This window comes from Crocuta crocuta, unplaced genomic scaffold, assembly GCF_008692635.1.
Source record: "Crocuta crocuta isolate KB4526 unplaced genomic scaffold, BGI_CrCroc_1.0 scaffold64, whole genome shotgun sequence".
In the NCBI taxonomy this organism is placed as follows: domain Eukaryota; kingdom Metazoa; phylum Chordata; class Mammalia; order Carnivora; family Hyaenidae; genus Crocuta; species Crocuta crocuta.
The window spans coordinates 14,445,904-14,465,152 of record NW_027530640.1 but is presented as its reverse complement, the minus strand read 5'-3'; the positions used below and the strand labels follow the sequence as shown (position 1 = coordinate 14,465,152).

Below are 19,249 nucleotides of genomic sequence, written 5' to 3'. Positions count from 1 at the left end.
TTCATTTTTTTTTTTTAATGTTTTATTTATTTCTAGGAGAGAGAGAGACAGCGTGAGCAGGGGAGGGTCAGAGAGAGAGGGAGTCACAGACTGAAACAGGCTCCAGGCTCTGAGCCGGCAGTCAGCACAGAGCCTGATGCGGGGCTCGAACCCACGAACCGCGAGATCATGACCCAAGCGAAAGTCGGACGCTCAACCGACTAAGCCACCCAGGCGCCCCTGGATTTCATTTTTTGTATGTTTCAGCTGATCCACAGATCCCACTGCCCCAGACTGTCAGCTTCAGGTTGACTAGAGGCTTATTTTCAGGAGTTAACGTGTTCCCTCACCCCCAACCCTGAGGTTTCCAGATACGGATGTGAACCGCACAGTCATGGGAGTAATCTCAAGTTCGTACAGCAACCCCCATTACTTCCCTCTTACTGGGGGCATGCAGGGCAGGCAAAGAGCAGAATTGTGACTCTATAACCACAGATGGCACTGTGATGGAGAGGAAGGGACACCCGAGGGCCTGCTGGTCTCTGGCCAAGGTTGCTAATCTGGGGAGAGCTCCGCAGTGGTGAAGTCCAGGCTGTGTGGCTTATACACACATGAGCACGTGAGCACAGGGACAATCCTTGGCCAGGACTGCTGCCTCCACCCTGAGGAACCTTCTGTTCTATCTGTTCCCCTTCATCCCAAAGGGATGGAAACACGAATGCAAACAGATACAGCCAAATATACACCCAACACATAGACAACAACTTAATGGAGACTCCTCCACGGTGCTGGATCTAGAAGGGAGGCCATCCCTCACATGCACCTGATGCACAGTCAGGGGCGCACGTGGACCTCCACTTGAGGAAACCACAGACAATAAGAAACAAAAGCCTGCCCACCAAAGACTGACAACACGAATGGCTATTTGTACAGTTAAATGCTAAATATATATCCACCAGTATATAATTATTTTCTCCTGTACCAAATTAAGTATATAACTTAGCAAGTGCTTGGGAAAACAAAGGAACAAAAAATATTTTTTATCTCTCGGCTGTACTTGAAGGAACGGGGAACTGATCACTGTTGCATGTCAATGGAGAGGTGATGGGTAAAGATGTCAACGTTGGAAACTGTTGCAGTGCTTTATATCAGAAGGGGATCCAGAAGTGAGTGGGATGAGAGGGAGATTGAGAAGCTGAGTGAAGAAGGGCTGAGCAGAAAGACAGACAGAGAGATGTGAGAGAAAAAGGTAGGCCCAGAGACATAGAGGCTTGTGGATGAATAACATGGGGACGGAAGATAGAGTGTGGGTTTGGGAAGGAAACATAATGTGTCACACAAGATAAAGTCTGCAGATGCAAATAACACTTTCAATCTGTCACTGTATTATCTGAAAAGATCTAGACAGAGTTTCTCCACATGTGAAGGGGATATTTGAGATGTCCTCACTTTAAATATAGTTTATACAGTGTATGCAAAATTCCCTTTGGGGGTACTCAGAGGGACTGCAAATCATGGCTAGAAGTGGGGACAGTGAGTGGCTCATGTGACTATAGACTGGAAGACACATACTACAGACATTAAAATGCCTGGAGCAAAAGAAACAATTGGATGCTTCCAGCATGAAATGTAATTCCAAAGTCACCAGGACAAATTATTCAAATTGTTGCCTCAATTTATAATGAAATTGCTTTCCATGTGAGCAACTTTATGAGGTTGCTCTGGGGATGGATGGATGGATAGATGGATGGATGGATGGATGGATGGATGGATGGATGGATGGACGGATGGATGGACGGATGGATGGACGGAGGGACGGATAGGTGGATGGATGGACAGAAGGTTGGATGGGTGGGTGGATAGATGGAAGGATGAATGGATGGATGGACAGATGGTTGGACAGATGGATGGATGGATGGATGGACGGATGGTTGGATGGATGGATGGATGGACGAATGGATGGATGGACGGACGAACGGATGAATGGATGGTTACTGTGGGGATGTGGGAGGCTGGCAGGCCTTTGGTGAAGTTCACAGTGCTCCCTAACACCCAGTGATGAGGGGTCTCCTGGGAAATGAGATGCCTGGAGACCCACTTGAAGGTTGACAGGGACAAAAGTGGAAGGTGTTGGTGGTGACAGCCAACCTCTGGGTCACAAATGAATAACATAACCAATAATGAGCCCATGGGGGCAGGTGTACGTGCCAGACCAGGGCTGGGGGGAGAATCCCACTTCTGGCAATGGTACTGCAGTATCAGTGACGTCACCTCACCATTTCCTGGTGCAAAGGGAAGTGATGCTTTGTTTCAACACCCCCCTTGGGAGGCCATGCACAAGCCATCGAATGTCTGTAAGCCTTGGTGTCATTTCAGGAAAAAATGGGGATAATATGAGCATCTGTCTCCAAGAGTAATGATGAAAGGTGACCTGAGTTAACTTGTAGCCCAGATGACAAGTTAATGCTAATGTTGATGATCACTACTATTATGAGGCCACTCGATAATCCGTGTATGCCATCAGGACCTACTCACACTTGTAAGCAAGTTCTTGCACTAGTTCCTCGGCTCTTTTTCGCCACTTCCTTGTGTGTCCTTGGAGTCAGCAGCGCTTTGTTCTCCTAAACGGTGGGGCAAGAAGATGTTTTAAAATTCTGTTTACTAGTTTGACTTAAAAATTCTTTTTAATTTATTTTTGAGAGAGAGACAGACAGAGCATGAGCAGGGGAGGGGCAGAGAGAGAGGGAGACACAGAGTCTGAAACAGGCTCCAGGCTCCGAGCTAGCTGTCAGCACAGAGCCCAACGTGGGGCTCAAACTCACGAACTGTCAGATCACGACCTGAGCCAAAGTCAGACACTCAACAGACTGAGCCACCTGGGCACCCCTATTAGTTTGGCTTTTAAAGCTTAGATTCATGTCACTGAGGTGTTTTAACACTGATACTATAAATCTCTCCAGAGTGGGTGTACACGATCGTAGAGGAGTATAATGTGCAATATGGTGGTTTCTGTGTCACAGTAAGTACGTTTCATTAGCAAATAACTAGAATGAAGCTGGCTTTTGTACAAGGGCCAGGCCCACCTGCTTTGTGTGACAGGAGGATGCGAGGAAAGCTGGGGAAGCAGGCAATGACCGGCAGACCCTCCCTAATGATCTGTCTCATACAGTTTCCTTTGGGACAGTGTCTGCCCTTTAAATCCCCGCATAACACCCCCAAGTGTTTGTTCCCCGGTTCTGGGTCTGTTCCCGCCAGCACACCCAGAATTTCCCGTTACACGTTAACCCTTGGCTGCCTCCACCGTAGCCGGTCTGAAAGGCCTGCATGCCTTTTCCTCCAGGCCCCGGTCGGGCTATCTGAGCTATCTGCGTGCACGGGGCGGGCAGTCCGTGGCTGGAACAGTGGGAGGAAGAGAGCAAAACCTCAGTGCCGGCCTCTCGGCTTTTGTGGGTTTCAGCCAGAGCCCAGGTGTTATTTTAGTACAACTTCAGTGTTTAATTTGAGGATGTGTGTGGATCAGAAGGAGGGACCAAAACATTATTTTTTTTTCCCTCCCTCGGCCAAATGATTAAATTTGAAGTTCTAAAAAATGCATAGCTTGGTCCGAAGTCGTGGCCAATTGGGAAGTTAGACATGTCCTGAGGGTCCCTCCCATGCCAGCGACCTTTCTTCCTTAACCGCTGCCCACCGCACTGGCCCGTTTGCTGTGGGCATCGCCTGGGCACGTTGTGGTTTGCTACCCAAGCAGGAGCCCCGGGCCCCGAGGCTCTCCTTCCCATCTCGGAAAGGGACGCGACACCTTTGCTGGTGGGACATTCTACAGGGTTGTCTAATTTCTTGCAGCCTTGAGAACACACCCGAGCAGCAGCCACTGAGCCATGGCTGAAGGGGAAATCACAACCTTCACGGCCCTGACGGAGAAGTTCAATCTGCCTCCGGGGAATTACAAGAAGCCCAAACTCCTCTACTGTAGCAACGGGGGCCACTTCCTGAGGATCCTTCCCGATGGCACAGTGGATGGGACAAGGGACAGGAGCGACCAGCACAGTAAGCACCCATCTCTCTTGTAGCCCCATGCCTTTCTGGTGCCTTCCTGAGTCAAGGGTGCACGAAGGGAGGGCGTCTGGGTGCAGGTACCCTTTCCTCCAAGGTTCCGTTCAGGCAGGACACACTCAGGGGGAGGGTGACATAAACGTGCACAGGGTGTAGGTGTGGAAAACAAGGAGCTGTGACAGCTACGGGCTGCCCAAAGGGGTCCTATTTCAAGATTGTAGAAGGACTTCCTGTTGACCTAACACAATTGCTTTGAGATCAGATGTGGCTGCCAGTGTTCGGCTCTTCGGGGCTTCTGTACTTTAGTGAAGAAAGGCGGGGCCCCCAAGGCTGCTTAGGGCCCTGCCTGTTCTATGACAGGAGGGGCCACACAGGGCGGGGGCAGTCCACCCTACACCCAGACGTGGGCTCCGTTTCATGGGAACGGGCTCTCCAGCTCATGTTTCCACTGAGCTTGATTTGTGAGATCCTAGTTCACAATCACGATGTCTTACACATCATAAATTATGCAGCTTTCGTTCTGCGTGTCCTGTGGATGGGGTTGTGGTAACCGGGAGAGGTAAAGTCATTCTCCAGACCTTACAGAAACTGGAAGGTGGGAGGGGCTGGAGCAGAATGCCGAATAGCTCTTCCGGGGTTTCCCGCCAGCTTAGCTCTCAGATGGTACTGACGGATGGGGGGATGGTTTTAGAGAANGAGGTAAAGTCATTCTCCAGACCTTACAGAAACTGGAAGGTGGGAGGGGCTGGAGCAGAATGCCGAATAGCTCTTCCGGGGTTTCCCGCCAGCTTAGCTCTCAGATGGTACTGACGGATGGGGGGATGGTTTAGAAGACTCTTCCTGACTATGTAAGAATAAAAATCTTTCCCTTCTGCTTTAGTACTTCTTGCCGTGGCGTGGATGTTTGCTCTGAGGTGGCTGCGTCCTGCTGCAATGTTAACAGGGATTCCCTGAGCACCTCTGAAACATTAGCTGTTGTAGAGGAGCCAGAAGCCAGCCCCAGTTACTGCTTAGAGGGTCAGGGATCTACCAGCTAAAACACACTGTGAATCGAGACAAGAAAAGCAAAGAGGAAACCAGGAGGTGCATCATCACAGCCCAGTAGAAAGCGAGGCTCTGCAGAAGTAGCTTCAAAATGGAAGGCAAAATACAGGCTTTGATGTGATGGTTTATTTACCAGAGAGTGTTCATCATTCATGCGATATGCGCCAAAGGTTGCAGCCTGTAAGCACAGATGACCTTCTCAGTGGTGCTCATGCTACTCTCAGATGCCAAGGTCATGGCGTTGGAAGCTGGCGTTTACGGACCAGAAGGCATTGTCTCTTCCTTCCCACCCACCAGGCAGATCCTTGCAAGAAGGCTTATGTGGAGGCTTACATCCAAGCCTCGGGTGCTTAGGGGTTAGATTTGGAGAGGCTTTGTTTTGGTGGTTTGTCTTCAGAGGCCTAGTGAATGCCTTCTATTTGATGAAAACTAGGTACCAGAGTGAGTAAAAAGACTCTACTTAGTACATCAAACATGTGTATAAGTAACATTTACTGCAAACAAATGAACTTAGACTGTAGTCCACTGTGTGAGGCAAGCTATAAAATTCATGTGATCTGCCCCACACAATACAAGGGAAAGAAGCTTTAATTCCTCTAGGTTTTTTTAAAAAAGTTTATTTATTTATTTTGAGAGAGAGAGAGCGAGCATGCCCACGTTGGGGAAGGGCAGAGAGGGAGAGAGAGAATCCCAAGCAGGCTCTGTACAGTCCGCATGGAGACCAATATGGGCTCGAACCCACACACCATGAGATCATGACCTGTGCAGAAATCAAGAGTTGGACGCTTAACCTACTGAGCCACCCAGATGCCCCATAATGCCTCTGGGGTTTTAAATGTTTCTGATAAATCTTACCCATTTTCTGAACCAATGGGGATGCTCTCTGGTGCAAAGAATCCCAAGGGAAAGACAACGATGATGATGTGTTCCTCGGGGTTAGGCTGGCTTTTCTGGGAAATCTTGCATTCTGAGAAAACAAGACACAATAATTAGGACTTCCAAGCACTGGAATTTTAGTACAAATGGCATGCAGCTTCACTGTTGTCATCCGTCATTAGCATTACGGACTGCATTCTGGGTATGTAACATGGGGACAACTTCTGAATGTGCTGTGAGTTCGGCCGCCTGACCTACGATGTCAGGAACCCTTGGAACGCAGCATAAGAAAGCGGGAGGCGCGTGTGAGGAGGGCTACTTCCAAGCACTGCTGCGTCGACTCTGCCAAGTGGACTCGGGCTAGTTACATAAGCTTTCTGGCCTCCCTTTTCTCACGTGTAAAATAAGAATAATATTACTTGCCACACAGGTTTCTTGGGAGGATGAAATGAGATAATCTAGGGAAAGTGGCTGGCACAGTGTGCAGTTCAGGGGAACAGCTCGGCACACGGGGATCACTCTTGCTGCTGCTGTCATCACCCTCATTAAGACTTCCAGATAGTCACCCAGCATGTGGAAATACAGTGTAATATCTGGGCACCTTCCCTTCATCGCTTCTATAACACTGTCTCCCAGGAAGGCCAATGCGCTAGATTCAGGTTTTGATTCAGGGCCTCTCTGGCAACATGCAGAATTGTGTTGGCCTATTTATTTATTCTAGAACTAAGAACAAAGACTGAGGAGGACAGAAATCAGAGTACGTGGGGTGAGTGAGCAGAAATCCATCCCTGCACCTGTCAATCAATGTCTGGAGAATGGGATAATCCACATACTATCTGCAGACTTAGGGGGCCCTAGATTTAGAGTTGGAGAGCATGGATTCATAGTCCCACACTGTCAGGAGCAGTGCTAAACAATCATTCTCTCCATTTTGCATAAAGAACTCTGCAAAATAAACGTCAAAGGGCGTCTGGGTAGCTCAGTCGGTTGGGCAACCGACTTGGGCTCAGGTCATGACCTCACCATTTGTGAGTTCGAGCCCCACGTCGGGCTCTGTGCTGACAGCTCAGAGCCTGGAGCCTGCTTCAGGTTCTGTGTCTCCCTCTCTCTGCCCCTTCCCTGCTCACCTCTGTCTCTCTCTCTCTCAAAATTAAATAAATATTAAAAAAATTTAAAAAAAATAAACGTCAAGTTCTCAACCTGAGGACCCGTACAATTATCCTCTCCTGTCTAGAAATTTAGAGGTCTCTAGTGTTCCCAACTGTCTAATCTTGGAGACAATACTGAGACTCAGCTTCCTCGCCCATGGAATGGGAATAATATCACTTTCCTGTGTGTCTGACAAGGCTGAAAAGTCCTGCAGCCATAGGATTCCCTGGCATGGATGCACCCACTGGGTGTGGTTCTGTCGCCCTCTACTGCCCAGTGGCGGTACTGCCACAGCCCATCTTAATGCCAAGGGTTATTCTGAATCAGGATCAATCTGGACAGGTAGGGTTGGACAGGGTGAGATGACCCAGGCTAAATGATTAGCACAGATGCTCCCTGGTCATTAGTTTGAACACGAGTGGAGACTGTGGTCACAGGTATAGAGCTACACTCTAAGACTTCCATCAGAAGAATATTTCTAATGGCCAAATATTGAAGCAAATCCACATAAATCCTACAAAATAAAACCGTACCCCGTCCAGTTCTACAAAGTAAAAAAAAATAACTCTCTTCATAATTTCTCTTTGTCCCCAGTCAGCAGATCTGCCCTAGGAAAAATTGGGATGCTTCCAAAACTTATCTTCCTCATATCTCCCAGAGAGTAAGTTTCCAAGTACCTCACACAAAGCCTCTCTTGAAGTGGTATATACCTACAATGGATGCATGTGTGCAGCCCACTGTAAGGTAGCTCTGAGTAAGCGGTCCCCACTGGTGGGAGTCTCTGGCCCATAGAGAAGAAACTCTTGGTTTGTCCCATACCAACTCCTCATACCGTGGCCACAGGAGATCATCACTGGAGGCTGTGACCATCTGTTACACTGCCACTCTAGGAAAGCCAGGCAAAGTTGTAGGAAGATCCATGGTGACCCCCAGTGATTTCCTTTGGAAGATGAGTAGCAGGTGGTATCACCTTCTGAGGGAGGATTCTGGAAGGGACAGGCACAGGGAAAAATGACCATTTCCATTTCAGACACAGGGTGTTTGAGGAGTGACCTGTGTGCCATGCATATCTCCCTGTAGTGGTAATTCCACATTTGTTTGTGTGATCAGTGAATGGTTTTCTCCCCCACTGGGCTCCCTGAGGATGGAGACTGTTTCTTACAGCTCAACACTGCAATTCTGCATCCAGTCCGTTAACTGGGATTTGGTATAATGCCCAATAAATCTTAATTTGATGAATGAATGCATTGTATTGATGGCAGATAAATTCAAATATATTCAGTAAATACCTATTGAGTCCCTGATATACACCAGGCATTATGTTAGGTTCTTTTTTTTTTTTTCATTTTTTTATGTTTCTTTATTTTTGAGGGACAAAGAAAGACAGAGCACAAATGGGGGAGGAGCAGAGAGAGAGGGAGACACAGAATCCCAAACAGGCTCTGAGCTGTCAGCACAGAACTTGACGCAGGGCTCGAACTCACAAATCGTGAGATCATGACCTGAGCTGAAGTTGGACCTTTAACTAACTGAGCCACCCAGTTATCCTGTTGTGTTAGATTCTTTCATTTCCACGTAACCCACAAGGTTATGAATTGTCATCCCTCTGCAAACACTGAGTTAACAGGACCCGTGACCAACTAGTAACCGGCAAGGGTGGCACAGATTTATAGCTTCTTTTCCAAGACTAAGGTTCCTTCCACATACCACTACCGCCACTGACATCAATGCTGTGATGGTGGTCTCGCCCCACAAACTGATCAAATAAACATCCTGGATTCGCACAGCCTGTTGTGTGGGTCAGGTAGGTGTAGATCCAGGTCTCTGTCTACTAGGTCCTTGTCACCGTGAGGAAGTTACTGCCCCACATGCCTCAGTTTCCTCTGAGGATGACAACAGTTCCCATGTCACAGGAAAGTAGGAAGCTTAAAAATGTTATACATACCACCAGGCGCACAGTAGGTGCTCAAAAAATGTTATTTATTATCCTCATCATCCCTAGGCTTATTTGACCCTCCTCCTGGCTTATTTGACGCCTAGGCTTACTTGACCTTCCTCCTAACTTGACCTTACCTATCTTCATCTCAGTATCGCTGGGACTATCTAGGTTTGGAGCTCTCAAGAGCTCGCATGTAGGAAAAATGTGGCGAGCGCCTGGCTGGGCAAGTCCCGCCCTGTGTAACTTCTCCAGCAGAGGGCGCTGTCTTGGGCAAAGCAAGGAGGAGCCCCATGTTTGATTCTGCTCTTTCTGCTGGAGTTTCCTCTCAGGCTAAGGGGACGTGACTTGTTCCTTGATGGGATGAATGCCTACAGCAGGAGCTGGAGAAGAATAAGCTCACGAGCACCCCCAATCTGCAGCCTTCTCTGTGACCGATGCCCCCTGGCCTCCCCAAGCACACAGGACGGCTGTGTGGGGAGGATTACTGGCAGTGCTCACCGCACAAATGGAAATGTTCCTTAGCAAAGTGTGTGCCAATCAAATATTTATAAGTCAAACCACATCCTAAAGGCACTACTGGAGTTCACTGGTCAAAGGAATCCTACTTGGCGACCCTTCATAAAGGGCAGACTCCTCTTCGGTGCGCTCCCTCCCGCCTCCTTGTCCTGGGGGCAGTCCAGACTCCCAGTTACTAGTTTACTCTGACTCGGCACCTGATGGTAAAGGCACTTTGTTCCTCCCTGGCCGGGGCTGAAAGTCAAGAAAGCTTTCACATCACCAAGGTGGGCAGAGCTGGGCCCTGCTGCCCATGCCAGAGCGCAGGACCCGGCTTCAGGCAGAAATGCTCCCCTCAGCAGGGTATTCCCACCCTGGTGCCATGTGATGCCAGAGGGGTCCCTGTCCCTCCCCCCCACTCACCCCTTATCTGGTTATACAGAAGNCCGTGGAGTAGATCAAAATTTTCCAGGCACCTTTTTCTCCAGCCCCTGTAGCAGAAGCAGACACCTTTACACATTCTTAGAAAAGTCTTTTTCATATATATATATATATACATATATATGTGTGTGTGTGTGTATATAGATGTGTATATGTGTATATATATATATATATATTCTAAACCACTGATATTTTTTTTCCACAAACTCAATTTCTTTTTCTTCTCCATCTTTCTCTAATGCTTTGGGAGCCCAGCTTGTGGTTATATTTTAATTATAAATGCCACTGACATAAAACAACCTCACCGAGTTCTGAATGAGGCTGACCTCACTTTGGGTAAACACGGCAAAGGACGGGAAGTCTCCAACCCAGAATAAAGCAGGCACGTAATCTCTTCTGGCCTCTCTTTGGAGAGCAGAGGTGGAAAGCAGGCTTAAAGGCCACGGGCACGCTACCAAAGCAGAAAGCACCTCTCTCTGAACTCATTTGTCCCCCACCCCCGCCCCGAACTAACCAGCTATAATCTTATCTTTAAAAATTTCAAGGAAGACATTTACTGGGATGAGCACTGGGTGTTATACATAGGGGATAAATCACTGGATTCTACTCCTGAAATTATTATTGCAGTATATGCTAACTAACTTGGATGTACATTTAAAAATTAATCAATTAACTGAAAATGAAACTAAAATACAAATTCCTAGGGCAGGAGAGGAAGACGTCGGCACGGCCTGGGGCTTGGAACTGTGCTGCAGTGAAAGCTCAGTGACCTTGGTAGTGGCAGGCTCCTAACACCTCTTCCTTCTTTCTATCCTTGGAAAGTAAGAATCATGTGCAGCTATTGTAAATTAAGTACTGCGAAGAGCTAATGGAAGGTACTAGGGAGAAGAGAAAACCAGACATACAGACACAGCAGTGCAGAAGATAAAGGTAGACTGCCTAGTTAGGGGCTCGCATATCCACCCAGAAGGTCTCGGTTCCTCTCTACATAGACTCCTCCAAGTAACGATCCACGAAGGGGCCCAAACTATAAACACAGGGCAGGGAGGAGCATGATCCACGAAGGAGGAAATGACATTTCAATATTTTTTAAAAAATTTATGTTTATTCATTTCCTGAGAGAGAGAAGAGTGGAGGAGGGACAGAGAGAGAGGGAGACACAGAATCTGAAGCAGGCTCCAGGCTCTGAGGTGTCAGTGTGGAGCCTGACACAGCGCTCGAATTCACAAATCACGAGATAATGACCTGAGCCTCTGATGACCTCTGCCATGCTCTATAGCCCAGCTCAGGCTTGAGACAAGCACCATGTAGACCTGAACGTAGGCATCCATGAAGGTGACCCCTTTGGGGGTTGACAGGGGCCAGAAAAGCTGATAAGGCAGGACAGGGGTAAAGGGCTTCTAGGGCCATACATTCTCTGCTCAGTTTCCTTTTCCAGCACCTTCCACCAGGTTAACTAACACCTGAGCAAAAGGGAAGGAACACCTTTTCTTTATCCCATGCAGGGAATTTAGGACTTGCTCTCTGTGACAGGAGGGTCCTTGGCTCTCCCGCATCCCAAGGATAAAGGGGCAAGGACTTTTCGAAAAATGAGACAAGTCATTTAGTTCACAGGGTACGTATTGTTCCACACTTCTGAACTGGGATAGGAACTTTTGAATTAGCAGAAGAAACAGAAGCAGTTTTTAATTAAAAAAATGTTTTTTAATTTGTTAGTTTATTTATTTATGTTTTTAATTTATTTTTGAGAGAGAGAGAGAGACAGCGTGAGCAGGGGAGGGTCAGAGAGAGGGAGATACAGAATCAGAAACAGGGTCCAGGCTCTGAGCTGCCTGTCAGCACAGAGCCCGATGCGGGGCTCGAACCCACAAACTGTGAGATCATGACCTGAGCTGAAGTCGGACACCTAACCCGACTGAGCCACCCAGGCACTCCTATTTATTTATTTTTAAATTGCTTTAAGGCCGCCAGTTCACACAGCCCCCAGGGCCCGCACAAGCACAGAAGCCCTGCCCCTGCCTGGGGCTCCTGCCTTCTCTATTCCCAGCCAGCCTCTTCTCTGCCCCGACTCGTCAACAATTTTTTGAAAGATACTCTAGATGTAAGTTTCTCAGAGAAACTCGGATTTACAAAGCATTGTTAAAAAATGTGCTACAAGAAGTCCTAAGTGCTTGCTTGGTGGATTTGGGACCATCAGGTCTCCAATAGTATCCAGAGTCCCGCGTCTTTACTAGGAATGCATTAGGGAGTGCTGGCTTGGGAACGGCCTATTTATCAAAAATAAATGTCAAAATACTGAAAGGTCAGGGGCACTTGGGTGGCTCAGTTGGTTAAACACCCAACATCGGCTCAGGTCATGATCTCCCGGTTCATGGGTTCAAGCCCCGCATCAGGCTCTGTGCTCCAGAGCCTAGAGTCTGCTTGGGACTCTGTGTCTCCTCGCTGTCTGCGTGCACCTCCCCGGCTCACGCTCATGCTCATGCTCTCTCAAAGACGAATAAACATTAAAAAATATTTTAAAAAAAAGTGTGTTTGTAGGGAAGTGAAGAGCTAGGACAAAGGGGAAGTTCCCCCACCGGCCCTCCCCGGACTTAGCCCTTCTTCTCACCCTCCCCATGGCAGCAACTGCTATGAATCTGGTCTGAATCTAATACACATTCTCCTATCTTACTCCCTGTATCGTCATGAGCGATGCACACTGTTTTGTGTTTTTTATAGAATTTCATCAAGGATTTACTGGAAATATTCTCTTGCAACTTGCTGTTTTCACCACACATTGTTGTGAGCCTTTGCTTCTACCCCGTAAGTAGGTATATCTGCTCTAATAATACCTAATATCTATACATGAGAAAGAAAGAGTTTCTACTGCAGTCGTTGCGCTTGTGTTCACTTGTAGCTCAGAAGCGAGGAGGGGGGAGTTCTCTTGTGTGGCTTTATCACTGCAGGGTCTCAACCCCCCGGCTCCGGGGGCAGGGTCCGTGTGTGGCACGGGGCACGGTCCCGGCACGCAGCGGACCGCCGGTGAGCGGGTGTGGACCGAGCTTCCCAGGCCCTGGCGCTGCTCCGAGAGGGAGGAGCGGCCCGTTAGCTGGGCTGTGGGGCCGGGCCCCCCCTCCTTCAGTGCCCCCCCCCCCCCTCGGCAGCAGCTGCGGGAGACTGGAAGTTTAGAAAACTGGAATGAAGTCACCCTGGGGAGCTGGACGCCTCTCAGTTACACGAGCGGCCCCGGCTGGGTGTTACTCCTTCCTGCCAGGCCTGCTCGCCGAGGATATATGTTTAAGAAACTTCGCCAGAAAGAAATCCAGTGAAAATGAGCTACGAAACTTGGACATCCTGGAGAAATAATATTTACAGAGGAAACTCTTGAGACGAACTCTCACCAGCGCAACAGCCCTGGTGTGGGGGCTCACGGCCGAGGACGGCATCCCCGTGCCAAGCAGCCCTGGCTCGTGTTTACCTCCGTGAGGCCCTCACACGGCCAAGATAGGAGTCCAAAGACGCCAAAGTCGGCTCTAGCTACCCCCACAGAAACACAAACGCAGGCTCTGTAAGGCAGAGAACACAAAGGAACTAGGAAATGAAGAGCTTTTTAAAAACCCTCCTTGACAATACTGCTGTCAGTGTATAGGTTCATCAGTTGTAACCAACGCGCCACTGAGACGGAGGAGTTGACAGCAGGGGCGCTATGGATGTGTGTGACGGCAGGGGGTACATGAGAAATCACAGTATCTTCTCTTCATTTTTGCTGTGAACTGAAAACTGCCCCAAAATACAAAGTCTATCTTTTAAAAAAGATTCTTTGATTACCCAAAAGGACCCGTCCTGTGGGGTTCCTGTATCGTCTGCAATGTGACTGAATCAGTACCTACATATACGGGTGGTGGGTGGAAAAACGCCCCAAGCAACCAACATCATTCCATTCTTTTTTTTTTTTTTAATATTTTATTTATTTTTGAGAGAGAGAGACAGCATGAGCAGGGAAGGGTCAGAGAGAGAGGGAGACACAGAATCTGAAGCAGGCCCCAGGCTCTGAACTAGCTTCAGCACAGAGCGCGATGCGGGGCTCGAACCCACGAACCGTGAGATCATGACCTGAGCTGAAGTCAGACGCTTAACCGACTGAGCCACCCAGGTGCCCCAACCTCATTCCATTCTGGAGCTACAAATGGGATCCTGGATTACCGTCTGCCACCTTGTACATCTTGTTTGAACACAAGGGGGTGCAAGAAAGGGAATCTGGCTGGATTTGGACCCTTCCTTCCCATCACTAGAGCCCAAGATGTTGTACGAAGGAGAAGAAAAAGCAGGATACTTGAAATACTCAAAGCTGGGCGCTGGTCATGATTTTATTCCTGATTATAAGTATAATGTTGAGTAAAATATGATTTCAGCAAGCTTCAGTCTCCTCAGCTATAGGACAAAGCCACACCCATCTTCCTCCAGGGAATGCCGTGAGAAGCAATGACAACAGCTCAGCGGAAATGACAGTAACGGTCCTTGGCACTCTCCGTATATTAGATCATTTAATCCCCAGAACAACTCCATGAAGCAGGCACTACCGTTATGCATAAGGTAACAGAGCTAAGTAACTTGACCAGTGATCACACAGCAGAGACACAGCCAAGCCAGTATTGGAATTCATGCAGTTTGATTCTGGAACCCACACTATTTTACATGATTTATACCAGAATAGAAACTAGCACAATGCCTGGCACATTGTAGGTAATCACTACACAGTTAGCTCCTTCCTTTGGTCTCTTGTAAACATACAGGACTATGATGATAAATTGACAGAAAAATGTATGTTCAACTTCTCTGAAAACCGTAAAATCCAATGAAAATACAGGGTACTAAGAAACAAAACAGTGTTATTAAGATATTATTCATATACCAGAGAATTAACCCACTTACAGTGTACAATTCAATGGTTTTCTTATGTCCACAGAGTTGTGACTATCTCTACAATCAATTTTAGAACATTTTCATCACCCTCAAAAGAAACCCTACACCTCTCAACCATAATGGCCCCTTTACTCTCTCCACTTTCCTCCTCAGCCCCTGCCTATCACGAAGGACCACATATTTTTATGACTCTATTTACATGAAATCTCCAGAATGGAAAGACCCACAGAGATAGGACATAGATTAGTCATAATTAGAGTCATAAAAATATGTGGTCCTTTGTGATCAGCTTCTTTCACTGAGCATGTTTTCAAGGTCCATCCACATTGCAGCATGTATCAGTACTTCATTCCCTTTTATGGCCACACGCTATTTGGTTGTGCGCAGCATCGCTATTAAAGGCATTTACTTGCTTTCAGAGACTGTTAAGAGCTGGGAAAACCTTTAGAGACTGAATACAAACCCTACCGGGGATACTGATAAAGAGACTGTGGCCTTGAGATGAAGGAGCCTCGCCAAGGTCACCCAGCTGGCTGCTGGGAGAGCCTGTAAAGCTCTCAGCTTGGTCCCTCTTACTTCACTCCACAAAGCATGTTTGGAAACATAATTCAAAGTGCACGGCTTATTGATGATGGACCAGTGGAATCATTCTGCAAATACCGGCCTAACATCATTCCTTCGGCACATATATATTGACTGAACCACTGGGCAAGGCGCTGAGTGAGGTGCTGCAGACCTGTGGGGAACAGGCCAGAGAAAATCCCTGCCCTTTTCCCCAGGGATACACTCTCCTGGGAGGCAGAAATAAACCAGTAAGCAGCAGGGACACCTGGGTGGCTCAGTCGGTTGAGCGTCCAACTTGGGCTCGCTGTTTGTGGGTTCGAGCCCCGCGTCGGGCTCTGTGCTGACATCCAGCTCAGAGCCTGGAGCCTGTTTTGGATTCTGTGTCTCCTTCTCTCTCTGACCCTCCCCTGCTCATGCGGTCTCTCTCTCTCTTTCTCAGAAATGAATAAAACATTAAAAAAAAAAACCAGTAAGCAGTTAAGTGGCAAAAATAACTGTATGCTTTATACAGTGCCGTGAAGGAAACAAACCAAGGACTGAGTCAGGTGATCATGTGAAGACTGAGGTGGCATTGGCGGGGCAGCGAGTGGAGGGTCTCTGTACAGACAGTCACAGGGGATTTGGGTGGGGAAGGCCTCTCTGAGTTGGGAGCTTCAGGCTGGGCCTGGAAGAAGAGAAGGACCAGCTGTCAATACTGGGAGGAAGACACTGCCGGACGAAGGGTAGAATGCATGCAAGAACCCTGAGGTGGGAACTAGCCTGACGTGTTAGGAGAGCTAAGTGAGCGGGGCGAGGTGAGTGAGCCGGGGGTGTGGTGTGAGGCTAGAGGGGAGGCCCCGGTCTGGATGGTGGCCTTTTGGCCCATTCTCCCATGACTACCCTCTCAGAGTAAGTCAGGAGGACCCATGGGAAAGATCAGTGGCTTCCGGTTTCCTTCCAGTGAATCGGATAACTCCACTGTCCACGGGAAGCTACAGGAGACCCGAGTGTCTGTAGCAAACACCTCCAAAGAGAACCGCGCCTTGGGTAAGGGTGATGTAACTGTGTATCACCCTTGGGATGAATCAGAAGGTAGAGAAAACAGAGGGAAATGAGAAAATACAGACAGACTAATAAGGAAGTGGTTAAATGGCTATGGTATAGCCACATGGGAGAACATAATTCAAATGGCAAAAAGAACAAGGTTAACGCTTTCAGTACTGAACTGGAAAGATCTCTGGTTAGTTTCTAAGCAAACAAACACGTAAAACAAAACAAGGTATATAGTTGTATGTGTACCATACCATTCATTTGGAGAAAAAGGGGGAGGCAGGATAATATGTATTTGCTCATATACACGTAAGTTCTCTCTAGAAGGATACACATAAAATATATCTAGGAGGGGTTTACTTGTTTGTCTCTGGCTCCCCCACCCCTTGAGAATAACTGTATCCCTGGAGGAAGGACAAGAGTCTCATCTGTCCTGTCTGTCACTGTATCCCCGTCAGCTGCAAGTGAGGGCTGGGGGGTACAGGCAATGCGAGAATCCTCAAAGTCTCCTCTTACACGGTTTTCAAGTCTGACACAAGCGAATGTATTTCTTATTCTAAGAAATTAAATAAAACATGAAAACAAAGAAAAGGCAATGAGGAGTCTCCATCTGCCAAGCAAACGTCAATGTTCCTTTCAGCCCACCCTGCCCCTTGGCCCCTGAGTAAGCTGACCTTGAGGGTGGTCAGCTTGTCCTTTTAGAGAACTGGATGCTCGCTGGTCCTTAGGGAGGTTTCACTCCTAACAATGGTTATGACAGTCTAGTGACCAAAGAAATTCTTCCAGAGAGTCCAAAATTAACTTTGATTCTCAAATGCAAGCCATCAAAGGATCTCTCCCTCCATAACCACCATGGGAAGAGTGAACAAATGAATAATTACTGAATGGGTATCACCCTCCAGTGAGTTGTCCAGCAGTGGGTAAAGCTCCTCTGGGGTAGCAATCAGTGTAAACGGGGAGTCTAGCTCTGAGGAATTCATGCCCTTACCCTGAACTCCATAGTTTCTCAACCTCAGCACTACTGACCTTCTGGGCTGAATAATTTCTTATTGTGGGGGCTGCCTTGTGCATTGCAGAGCATGTCATAATATCCTTGGCCTCTGTGTACCAGACACCAGTGCCATCACCCTCACTGCAGCCAGCACAACCCAAAATGTCCCTGGACACGGTCAACTGTCGCTTGATAAACAAAATCACCCCAGGGTGAGGACCACTGTTCCCATCCTTGCATTTCCAGGTGACTGCTCTGTCTTCCCAGTGAGAAGCTGGGGTCCCCCTCTGCCTCTATCCCAGCTGGACCACCACGGAGGCTGGGAGTTGACTGAATTTCACTGTGGGAGAGTTCCCTGAGTTTCAGATACACCAACCAACCCAACTTCCTGGGAACCCCCTCTGAATGGCAAGCTAGCGGTATCAGATTTTTTAAAATAATAATCTATCCACGAGAAGCTCCCATGCCCAACAGGCTGGGGCCATAAAAAGGCACCCCCAAAGCAGGCTGATAATCGAAGTAGTACACACTCAGGCTAGCCAGCTGCCCACGCTACAGCACCTAGGAAAGCGAATGTCGCCTCCCCCTATGGTTATTTCCTGCCAGGGGACAGAGACAGAGGAAGTGCATGAGGGGTCATTGTGTAACAAACACGGGGGCGCTGGGCACGCCCGCCGTCATCTCTCCTTCTCTCCAGAACATAATTCCCAAAGGACAGCTTTCTTTGGAGGGCAAAGAAAAAGGAACTGTATTTCGATGTTTTGATTAATTTGAGGCTCATCCCTGAGGGCACTGCAAAATGAATGAGCAGAATTTTCCATGGCTAACTGTCCTGGCCGCCAGGCCCTATCGGCAAAGGTTTAGTGTTTATTTACTTTTGCTCGTGTTATTTTTATTTCAGTTCAGCTGCAGCTCAGTGCGGAAAGCGTGGGGGAGGTGTATATAAAGAGTACCGAGACTGGCCAGTACTTGGCCATGGACACCGACGGGCTTTTGTACGGCTCAGTAAGTATGAGGCTGACATGCTTCCAGACACGACCAGGGTTGGAGGTTTCCAGAAATCGTGTTACGTTGAGTGATGCAGAGTATAAAGCAGCAATTAGTCTCTGTTTGTTATTTTTTCCAGCAGGATTCCCACCCTCTACCCTGCCTTATTTTAGGCTCAGACATGAAAGAGCTCCTTGATTCTCTCAAAAGACTCGAACGAATTATCACAGAGACACAGAAGAGACATTGACTGAAATTTTAGTAAACGCATCGGTCAGTCATTTCGGAATACCTACTCCCATTTCATTCATTCATTCCAAACACGTTTCTTGAGCATCAGCACACACTCGAAGTGTGTTCTCTGTGCTTTTCACAAAATTACAGAGCCCAGACTCTAGCATGAGATACACCATCCAACGAACATTTACCAAGTGCCTCCTGTGTCTAAGTACAGAGGGCTGTGAAGACAAATGAGCCATATCCCTGTCCTTGACAAGCACAGTCTGAAAGTTTATTCAAGAGCTAAAAATCCTCAACATCTTCTGCTCCATCTGTCTCCTGGTTAATGTTTTATACAGGTTTGACTCAGCATATACTGATCTTTGTAAGAAAGGAATAGAAACAGACAATCTAATTCTGCCCCTTTTGGTATCTCTGGTAAGAGATTTCAATGGAAACAGAACTAGAGCCAATGGACCCAAGTTTTGAAATTATTTCTCAATTTCAATGAGCCTCCCTCTTTATCCTAACAACCGATCACTGAGGCTTGGCCAAGCCCTTCTTTTTCACTCTTGTAGACA

The 19,249-nt window shown here is 47.8% G+C and overlaps 1 protein-coding gene and 1 long non-coding RNA gene across 4 annotated transcripts in view; one reads left to right on the top strand and one right to left on the bottom strand.

The window, feature by feature from the left end:
• The window catches only part of FGF1 (fibroblast growth factor 1), a 92,284-nt gene that overhangs the window by 65,939 nt on the left and 7,096 nt on the right, over nucleotides 1-19,249 (top strand). For 2 of the 3 annotated variants that reach the window (XM_077768848.1, XM_077768847.1), the window contains exon 2: nucleotides 3,823-4,026. In XM_077768848.1, the coding sequence (XP_077624974.1) occupies nucleotides 3,858-4,026 (169 nt within the window). In that variant the 5' untranslated portion in view covers nucleotides 3,823-3,857. Of the gene's footprint in view, nucleotides 1-3,822; nucleotides 4,027-18,363; nucleotides 18,468-19,249 lie in introns of all 3 variants that reach the window. The other variant, XM_077768846.1, reaches the window with a different exon arrangement.
• LOC144235291 (uncharacterized) lies at nucleotides 5,725-8,074 on the bottom strand. Its single transcript, XR_013336176.1, has 3 exons — nucleotides 7,934-8,074; nucleotides 5,932-6,043; nucleotides 5,725-5,836 (listed from the first exon to the last, which is right to left on the bottom strand). It is a non-coding gene; the product is annotated as an uncharacterized LOC144235291 (long non-coding RNA).